General features: G+C 57.2%; 1 protein-coding gene across 1 annotated transcript; it reads right to left on the bottom strand.

Moving 5' to 3' along the window:
* Nucleotides 1-264: 264 nt before the first annotated feature.
* Nucleotides 265-7225, bottom strand: CHADL (chondroadherin like). The gene is made up of 5 exons (XM_032645426.1): nucleotides 7218-7225; nucleotides 5541-5769; nucleotides 3284-4978; nucleotides 2591-2757; nucleotides 265-1945 (listed from the first exon to the last, which is right to left on the bottom strand). The coding sequence occupies exons 1-5, from the start codon at nucleotides 7223-7225 to the stop codon at nucleotides 1696-1698; spliced, it is 2349 nt and encodes a 782-aa protein (XP_032501317.1). The 3' UTR covers nucleotides 265-1695.
* Nucleotides 7226-10502: the final 3277 nt, after the last annotated feature.

Genomic DNA, 10502 nt, shown 5'->3' with positions numbered 1-10502 from the left:
TTCATCTTCACAGTAATCCCGTGAGGACACGCTGACTCATTTTACGCATAAGAGACAGAGGACTCGTTAAAGTTCAGTAACTTGGTGGCTTGACAACTGTTAAATGACAGCAGTAGGAGCAAGCCCAGGCTCGTCTGCCAGGTGCCTTCGGCCAGGCAAGTCCCCCAGCCCAGAACACCCTGCCGGGGCTCAGGCCCCTTATCCTCCTTCGATGTCTTGGTATTCCTGGGAGGAAGCTGCCACTTTCAACAAAGTAAAAACAAAAAGCCTGTTTGGTGGCGTATCTCCGTGTCAGAAAGGGTGGTTGCATGGGGTGGCCCGCGTGGCCCCATTCCTGTCGCAGCTACAAAATGTGGGATTGGCGTGCGGGTCTTTTAATGAGAGTCCAGACCTGGAGGTGAACCCGTCGGGGCTGCTGCTCCCGAGTCAAGCTCAGCATCCACACCGGTGCTGTTCACAACTCCCGGCAGAAAGCGCCGCCCCAGTGTTCACCAAGTATGGCCGCCGTCATCGACCCTGGTTCCAGGTCTCGCTTCTAAGGCCGAATGCTCACCTTCAGCCTGAGGTCTTTTTAGGGGTTCTTCCTCACTCCCAGCCGACCTCCACAACGAACACTGTTTCGGGTTGAATTAAGTCCCCACGAAAAAGATACACCTCAGAATAAGGCCTTATTTCGAAATAGGGTCTTCACAGAGGTGATCCAGTTAAAATGAGGTCATTAGGGTGGGCCCTGATCTAATGACTCGTGTCCTCATAAAAAGGGGGAATTTGGACACATCCAGCAGGAAGACGATGTGCAGAGACACGGGAAGACATGTGACGGTGGAGGCAGGGACGGGGCTTGTGCTGCCACAGCCAAGGAACACCTGGGGCCCGCGGAGGCTGGACGGGGCACGGAAGGACCCTCGCCTCGAGGCCTCAGAGGAAGCACAGCCCCGCCAGCACTCTGATTCCAGGCTTCTAACCTCCACATCAGTGAGACAATACATTTCTGTGGTTCTGAGCCACCCAGCTTGTGGTAGTTTGTGGTACTGCAGCCCTAGGGAACTAATACAAACACCATCTGATGGTCCCTAGGTGCCCCAACTCTTCAAGCTGCAGGTCCAGAAGCAGGCAGAGCCCTCTCCCCTCCTTCCCAGAGCCCACCCTGTTCTGGTCACGGCTTTCCTCTAAGGTCTACATCCCCTCACCACCCAGCATGGGTCGCCACGTGGAGGGGTGCCCGTGTCCTGCCCACTCTTCTCTGATGAGCTGCGAGATTTTGCTACAACTGAGCGTTCCAGTGTGAATGGGTTTGTCCGGACAGCAAACGTAACGTCAAGGGGGTGATGGAGTCCGACCCGTGGCACCAACCACACACCTGCACTCCTGCTCTTCCCGCCCCAGGGATGAGCGAGGCCCCCAAGATCAGGTGGGGACAGGCTGAATCAATGGCAATCCAGCAGTAACAGTCACGGTGGGGTTCTCATGGATACCTAGGGTCCTGGGATGCTGCAGCTTAATCGGGAAGGCCATTGTCCCATGGGATGAAACAGTCATTTCCTTACAAACCCACTCTGGGCTTAGCCCAGAGGTGGAGGAGGTAAGGAGAGGGGGATAGACATTTTTTAATGGAAGCAACAGGGTCATTACCCAGATCTAGAACCTCATGAAATTGGGACCAAGACAAGTCAGATCCCTGCTACCCCAGGGGCTTTAAAACCTGACCCACCCAGCGAGGCCTCCCTGCACCTGCCCCCAACCAACCTTGTTTGCTCCCTGCCGTCTTCCCTTCATGGGGGTCCTCTGGGCACTAGGCCTGGGGGCCGGTGTCCGCTTGGCCTTCCCGGCAGCCCAGCCCGGGCAGGCTTCAAAGACAGCAGCTGCAGCCTTCACGCTCTGACCACGGGCACTGGGAGGGGCGGCACAGGCGGCCCCCACGTGCAGGTTCAGCCCAGTGAGCCACCTGAGGAGAAAAGGGGGTTTGGGGAAGCTGCTGTGCTGAGCTTTCCTGAGGAGAGCGAAGAGGTCCTCAGTGATGTGGGGGCAGTGGGACTCGACCACTCACCAATTATGTGACCCTGAGCAAGTCATTTCAACCTTCAATCCCCTCCCTGTAACAGGGGGCCAGTAATAAAGAGTTCCAGAGGGCTGAAGACCCAGACGCTGTTCAATCTAGATAAGCTATCTAATTTAATGTAATTCTTACGACCACCACCAGGAGGTGGACGCAATCGCTATCATCCCCTTTCCAGATGAGGGGCCGGCACAGAGAGGCCACATGGCTCAAAGGTCAGTCACAGGGGTGGATTTGAGCCCACGTCACCAGACTCCACGGTTCTTGTTGCTTTCTTAGGCAATGACGTAAAGTGCTCTCACACATTTACTAGGTCCCACCCCACTAGGCTGGGCAGATTTCATTCCCACTTTATAGGTGAGGGAACAGGGGCTCAGAGAAGCCCGCCCAAGCCCCGTGGATGTCTGGCTCCCCCAGGAAGGGTAGCTGGCCCTGGAAGGATCCTCGCCCGCCAAAGGAGCTCAGATGGCACCAGGGCTTGACTGAGAGCAGCTGCTGGGTCCCCAGCTGGGGCCTTCAGTTGGGGGTGCTTACCTGTGAAGTGGGAGCAGCTGGCAGTCACAGTGGAAGGGATTGCCACTGAGGTCGATGAGCTCAAGCTGGCTGAGACCAGGCAGGGCGGGCAGGGCCTGCAGCTGATTCTTTTGCAGATGTAGGCTCTGGAGCCGAGGCCCCAGGCCCAAGAAAGCCCCCGGAGAAATCTGCAAGAAGGTGCCAGGCCCTGGTGTGAGCTCCTGCCAGGCCTGTCCCACCCCCAGGCCTGGGAGGGAGCCTTATGCTCCCCGTGCAGAAGGGGAGTAGAGAGCCCAAGATGGGCAGGAAGGGCAGTGCTGGGGTGGAAACCCAGGTTTTGCCAAAGCACGTGCCCTTTGCAACTCACACAGACCCCCAGTCCATGGTTTTTCTGCTATGCCTGGACCCCCACATATTGGCAAAGCTCTGCCCACAAAGTATGCAACAGTAGGCAACCCCACGGATCCACGTTCCTCTCTCCTCCACGCCTCGGCAGTGCCCTCCCTGCCAAGCCCCTCCGTGTGGCACAGCATTCCTCCTGGTCTGTGGCCCACACCTGAGCTCCCTGGGGCAGGTGCAGGGTCGGGCTCATCTCAGGGACCCCACGCCCGGCCTCGGGCCTGGCACTGCAGGGGCGGCAGTGTTGGTTGAGTGAACGCAAGCTGCGTAGACCCTCGTGCTGCCTCCCCTCACCCCTGTTCCCCCTGTGCCCACCTGCTCCAGGCCACTGCTGTTCAGGAAAAGGTGTTGCAGCGAGCGGCTCACGGGCCAGAAGGCCCCATCTTGCAGGGCCCTGAGCGGGTTCCCCGAGAGCTGCAGCTCCAGGAGGGCAGGCAGCCCCTCCAGGGCCGCAGTGGGCACCTCTCGCAGCTGGTTCCTATCCAGGTGCAGCTTCTCCAGCTCCTGAGCGGGGCCCAGTGCCCCGGGGGACACTTGGGTGATGCGGTTCCCACTCAGGTGGAGCCAGCGCAAGGCCCGCATGCCTGCCAGGTCCCCCAGTGCCAGGCGGTCCAGAGCGTTGTCCTGCAAGTGCAGGGAGAAGAGGCTGGGCAGGGCGCGCAGGGCGGCCCCTGGCACCTGCAGGAAGCGGTTGCGCTCCAGGTACAGGTAGCCCAGGCAGGGCGCCCCTTCGAGGGAGGCAGCGCTGAGGCTGGAGAGCGTGTTGTCCGAGAGGTAGAGGTAGAGCAGGCTGCCCAGCCCCGCCAGGGCGCCTGCTTCCAGCTCTGTGATGCCGCAGTGCTGCAGGTGCAGCGACACCAGCTGGCCCAGGCCCGGGAAGGCCTCTCGGGGCACCAAGGGGAAGTGGTTCTGCCTCAGGTCCAGGAGCTGGGTGTCGTTGGGGAAGCCGCGGGGCACGACCTGCAGGCCGCGGCCCTCACAGCCGCTGTGCCGGAACTCAGGGGCGCACACGCAGGCGCGAGGGCAGGGCCCGGCCGCCCCAGCCTTCTCCTTGGAGGTGCCGGCAGGGACACGGGGCCGCGCGGCCGCCACCTCCTCCTCTTCCTCCTCCGCCCCGGCTCCGGGGCAGCGCAGGTCCGAGGGCCGCAGGGCGTCCAGGGCCTCGCCGCGCAGGCGCCGCGGCTCCCCGCACGCGCCGTCCGAGCGCACGCGCGCACGCGCCAGCCACTGGAGCAGGGGCCGAGCCCGGCAGTCGCACCGCAGCGGGTTCCCCTGCAGCCGCAGCCGGCGCAGCTGACCCGGGCCCTGCAGCGGCTGCAGGGCATCCAGCTGGTTCCCACGGAGGTCCAGGGTGTGCAGGCGGGGGCAGTGGGCAAAGGCCCTGGGGTCCAGGGCCTGCAGGGCCCCGTGGTCCAGCCTCAACTCCCGCAGGCCGGGCAGCACCAGCCCGTCCTCCTCGCCCGTGTAGGTGAAGGGGTTGTGGCCCAGCTCGAGGCGGGCCAGGCCGCGGGCCTGGGACAAGGTCGCCCCGGGCAGGGACTGCAGCTCATTGTGGTGCAGGCTGAGGCGGCGCAGGGCGGGCAGGCCGGCCAGGGCCTCGGGGGCCAGCACGCTGAGCGCGTTATGGGACAGCTGCAGCCAGCGGGCGCGCACCAGCCCCTGGAAGGCCATGGCGGGCAGGTAGACGAGGGCGTTGTGGGCCAGATTCAGCGTGGCCAGCGCGCCCAGCGCCCCGAACGTCCCCGGCCGCAGCTCCTCCAGCAGGTTCCCCTCCAGCTCCAGCCGCCGCAGCGAGCCTAGCCCGTCCAGCGCCTCCTGGGGCAGCGCGTTCAGGCGGTTGGAGGCCAGGTTGAGGAGGAGCAGGCGGCCCAGGCCTCGGAAGGCACCCTCGGCCACCAGCTCCACCTGGCAGTGCCGCAGGTCCAGGTGTGTCAGGTAAGGCAGGTCCCGGAAGGCAGCTGCGGGGATCAGCTTCAGCATGTTGCCCTGGAGGTCCAGCCGCTGGGTCAGCTGAGCAGGGAGAGGTAGGGGAGGCTGAGCGGCACCAGGACCACGGCCTGTGCCCCTTGCTTACCCTGGCCTTTGCACGTGCTGTTCCCTCACCTGGAACACTCTTCCCCCTCAAGTTTCCTTCATTCTCTTCATCCTGCTCCCTGACACCTCCTCCTGGAAGCCTTCCTCCCCAGCCACCTGGGTATCCCCTAGTCTAGCACTTTTCACATTGAATTGTCACTGCCCCTTTATTTTCACTCTTTTCCTCTAGCTCTTGACTCCATAGGACAGAGACCATACCTTAGTCCAGTATATCCCTAGTTCTCTGCCCACAGGGCCTGTAATTAACTCAATGCTGTATCTATATAGGTCACCTAACTTGTTCCAATTGCATAGCATTTTAAATAGATTGTCTCCCTGTTGTTGGTTATTATCATTCCCATTTTACAGATGTGAAGACTGAGGCTCAGAGAGGAAAAGTGACTTGCCAAGGCCTCCCAGCCCGGCAATGGCAGATCCACTGGTGCCAGCCCGGGCTCCTCCTGCTGTCACCCCCACCACCCCATCTTGCCCTGCTGACCTCAGGGATGGCATTTGGCACCTCGGTGAGGTTCTGGTGCCGGCAGGCCACATGCCGCCTGGAATTGTCGCAGACGCAGGTCTGTGGGCAGCGCTGGGCAGCTGCATGCCACGTTGGCCCCAGTGGCAGCAGCAGAGGAAGCAGCAGCACCACGGAGACACTCTGGGGCCTGGCAGAGAGAAGAAGGGTCAGGTGTTCACAGGAGCAAGTGTCCCACACTGTCCACTCACTGAGCCCCAGCTCTTGTCCCAGAGCCCCTCAGATGTCTTCCTCCTTTGGCCCCAGGGAAGCTGTCATTACCCTGAGCCTCCAACCCCTCCCCAGAGCATAGATTGCATTGTTATCCCTGTTTTATACCAGAGGAAACAGGCTCAGAAAGGCAACCTGGCAAGTCCCTTTGATTGTCTGCCAGTGGCTCAGTGAGGCCTTGCCGAATGCAGTTCAGAGGTGTGCCCAGGCTGTGCAGAAGCCCCCGGGTCCAGGGGGAGTTGTGTCCTCCCAGGGTGAGGTTGGCGGTGGAGAGAGAATCAGCCGTTCCTCAGACGGAAGTGGCATCAGCACCGTGGTGGCAGGGAGCGTAATGGCACCCACCTCGAGAAGACAGCCTGGCAGCCGGAGGGGAGGACCCAGGGCTGGCACGACTTGGGAGACCAGGTGTCGTGGCATCCGAAAGCCCTGAGGAGCCTTAATGGCTGGTCAGAGCCACTCTGACAGGCAAGCAAGGGGCTCCAACTTCTCTCCTGTTTATTCGTCTGTTGTCCTCTCTTCATCTTAGTGCCACCCCGCTGGCCTGGCCTGGGATGGGGGGAACTGCGGGTATGGCCTTGGGGCTGTGCTTTGGGCAAGGTCTGTCCACTTTCCTGTCTGTCCATCCACTCCCCATCTACCCAATACCCAGCTGGACCCCTTTACCTCACAACTACCGCCTGCCTCTCCACAGGGAGGCCCGCGCCACGGTGGCACTCCTGGCTTCCCCACTTCCGCTCAAAGGGAACCGACCAAAGGGAACTTTCCAAGATACAGACGGGCCCTGACACCCCCGGCTGAAAACCCTCCAGCCTCTCCTCACTGCCTTTGCTGGGAAATCCTGACTCCTGATTCCCCAACTGGTACCCGCTCAGACCCTTCAGTGGCACCCCGGGCTCCCCCACCATCAGCACGTAAAGCAGCTCCCTCCTCTCTGCCTCACCAGCTTTTCCCTCTGTCCTCAGCTCTCTGAGCAACCCTTCCTGATCCCTGGGCTGACTCCCACCCTGAGCCTCCCGTGTTTCCACTCACTGGGTTGGCTGTCACCATGCGGTTTTCAGTTTCCTTGGGGTCCCAGGGTCCAGCCCGGCCTTGGGGCTGGTGGCATCCTGTAGAGCTGTAGTGAGGCTGAGGCTCAGGGCAGGTCGGGGGTGTGGGGACAGATCCCTGAAGGACAAGCGTCCAGGCCTCAGGCCTGCCTAGCGCTCAGACAGGCTCCTGGAGGACTAGCCCAGGGGAGCTCCTGGGAGCGGCCACGTTCACCGTCTTCCTCGGAACCCATTTCAGAGAGACCCTTGGAGAATCTCTGCCCTGGGAGATCCCAGAGCCCCTGTCCCCCAGCCCCTGAGAGGCCCAGAGAGGGGCAGGGGTTTGCCTGTAGGCACTCAGCTTCTCTAACCCACCTTGCCACCGCAGGGCCCAAAGACTCACCCCGCCATGTCGATCGCACGGCCAGTCCAGCCTGGAAATGCAGCACAGGGGAAGGCTGCCAACGGTCCCTGCCTGGACGCCAGCGGGAGCCCCCCTCCCAGCCCGCAGACCTGGCAGCGGGGACAGGGCTGAATGGGAGGCATTGTGAGGTGAGTGAGGGGCGGGCACGGCAGGAGCAGCGGCTGAAGTTGCAGGGCTTCTTGCTCAGAATCCTGGCCCAGGCCTGAGACCCGAGTCCCTGGACCGGCCGAGCAGGGAGGGGCCTCAAGGGGCTGGCCAGTGGGTCCCAGACCTAGGCTTCCTCCGGCTGTGTCCCTGGGCAGGGCTGCACCTCACCGAGCCTCAGTTTCCTACTCTGTGAAAAGACAGAGTATCAGTAACTAGCTCACAGGGTTGCTCTGGGGGTTAAGGTAGGCACCTGGCACATAGTAGGTGCTCAAGAACAGTTAACTCTGCCCTGTTTTGTGCTTATAATACACTTACATACATTGTTTAGCACTGTACATAAATTCTTCTGTAAATTTGTTTTTTTTCACTCAACATCAGGGAACTACCTAAATTGATTCTTCTTAGGTATATTCTTTCATGTTGACTTGTACGGTATTCCACTGTGTACGTGTATCAACTCACTCACTCATCTTAGACGTTTAGGTTGCGTCCAATTTTTTGTTATACAGTGCTGCAAAGAATACCTAAATACTTATCTTCCTGGGGACATGTGCATTTTTTTAAAAAATGAAATAGTTCATCTAGACCATAGCAATGTATGCTATGATTTTTCAGATCCTATGATACTTTAGATCTGTGTTTCTGGTGGAAATGCAGCTTTCATTACTGTTTTTTGGCTTTAAAAACAAAAAACAAACAAGAAATAGTGTCACACCACACACAGACTTTTTATTAACATTTATTTGGCTGCGCCGGGTCCTAGTTTCGGCATGTGGGATCTAGTTCCCTGACCAGGGATCGAACCTAGGCCCCCTGTATTGGGAACGCGGAGTCTTAACCACTGGACCGCCAGGGAAGCCCTCACACACAGACTTCTGCATGTGCTTTATTTCACTCAGCAAGTTCTATCAACAGTATTGCACAGTGTGCATCCTTCTTTTTACCCCCTATATCTGTTTATTTATTTGGCTGTGTCGGGTCTTTGTTGCGGCACACGGGATCTTCGTTGCAGCACGTGGTCTTCCGTCTAGTTGCGGCCCGCGAGTGCTCAGTAGTTGCGGCATGCGGGCTTAGTTGCCCCGAGGCATGTGGGATCTTAGTTCCCTGACCAGGGATCGAACCCTGCGTCCCCTGCATTGGAAGGTGGATTCTTAACCACTGGACCACCAGGGAAGTCCCCAGTGTTTATCTTTTTATGTCTGGCTTTTTTTTTTTTTTTGGCTTTGTTGGGTCTTCGTTGCTGCGCGCGGGCTTTCTCTAGTTGCAGCGAGCGGGGGCTACTCTTCGTTGCAGTGCGCAGGCTTCTCATTGCGGTGGCTTCTCTTGTTGCGGAGCATGGGCTCTAGGTGCGCGGACTTCAGTAGTTGTGGCATGCGGGTGCTGGAGCGCAGGCTCAGTAGTTGTGGCGCACTGGCTTCATTGCTCCGCGGCACATGGGATCTTCCCGGACCAGGGCTCGAACCCATGTCCCCTGCATTGGCAGGCGGATTCTTAACCACTGCGCCACCAGGGAAGCCCTGTCTGGCTTTTTTTAATCAGTATTATTTTAGTGAGATTCACCTATGGTGCATACTGTAAAAATTCGTTCATTTTTATATAGTAATTCCAGCATTCCCTTCTATAAATATTCCACAACAGCGGCATGGGACAGAGGCAGGAGCGCAATCTGCCCCAGACGCAGGTAATAAGGAGGTGTAGTCTCGTTCTCTCTCCTCCCTTTCTACCCAGAGGCAACCCCTTTCATGAAGTAGTATAATTTTACGATATAGGGCATTAATTTTTTAAAATGTATCAAACAGTGCATATTATTTTGCAAACTTGTTTCTTTCACTCAGCAGTGTTTTTTGAAGATTTACTCAGTGGATACAGGTAGCTTCTGCATCCGGTTTACTCATTTTAACTGCTACATGAGATCTCACTGCATGCACGTGCCATCATCTAACTATTCTACTTACGGACATTTGGTTATTTCTTAATTTTCTGGTATCCCTCATCAGGCTGCTGTTGTACATGTCTCCCTGTGTACACATACAAGTTTCTCTCAAGTAGATCCTTAGAAATGGAATTTGGGGTCACGGGCTACATGCATTTTCAGCTTTCTCAGTACCTGCCAAATTGCTGTCTATAGTGGCTTTTATTAGTTTGACATCCCTCCAGCAATGTGTAAGATGTGCCAGATTCACCTCTTTCCTGGTGTCACCTCTTTTAATCGTATTTGCCAGTCTGGTCTGAAATGGTATTATCTGTGGTTGTATTTCACATTTCCTTATTTTCCAGTAAAGTTGAACATAATTCCTTTTTTTAAAATTTATTTTATTTTTGGCTGTGTTGGGTCTTCATTGCTGTGCACGGGCTACCTCTAGTTGCGGCGAGCGGTGGCTACTCTTTATTGCGGTGCGCGGGCTTCTCATTGTGGTGGCTTCTCTTGTCGTGGAGCACAGGCTCTAGGTGCGTGGGCTTCAGTAGTTGTGGCGCACGGGCTTAGTTGCTCCGTGGCATGTGGGATCTTCCCGGGCCAGGGCTCGAACCCATGTCCCTTGCATTGGCAGGCAGATTATTAACCATTGTGCCACCAGGGAAGCCTGAACATTTCTTTTTGCTCTTCAGGTCTCCTCTTCTGTGAACTGCCTGTTTATACCCTTTGCCCAATTTTCAACTGGATGTATATTCTCAACATGAATCCTTGTTATATATGTCGCAATGTCTTTCTACTCTCTCACCTTGTCGTTAACTTTTACGGTGTTTTTGGTCATTGTTTTTCACTTTTTATTTTGAAATAGGCAAGTTTTCTGATGGCTTGTGCTTTTTGTGTCAAGAAATGCTCTCCTGTGTTTAATTTTCCTTTAAAAAATATGGCTCCTTAGGCAAATGAATTTGGATCACTTAGAATCTTGGTGCACGACGGTGGCCTAACTGTGCTTCCACCCCGTCCTGTCCCCTGCCCTCCCCAGACTAACTCCTATCCTGAAAGCTGGGTTTGTCACACGCATACACAGGCCCACACGTTCCATTTACTGGCTTTTGAACTAAGGGCGTTAGACAGATTTTCTTCACTCGACGTCACTATTGATCCACCCATGGCGTGCACGGTGCATGCCGAGCCGCAGTGGATGCATT

The sequence above is a fragment of the Phocoena sinus genome, chromosome 10, assembly GCF_008692025.1.
Source record: "Phocoena sinus isolate mPhoSin1 chromosome 10, mPhoSin1.pri, whole genome shotgun sequence".
Classification (NCBI taxonomy): domain Eukaryota; kingdom Metazoa; phylum Chordata; class Mammalia; order Artiodactyla; family Phocoenidae; genus Phocoena; species Phocoena sinus.
The sequence above is the reverse complement of the archived record's forward strand: the minus strand, read 5'-3'. Positions and strand labels throughout refer to the sequence as shown.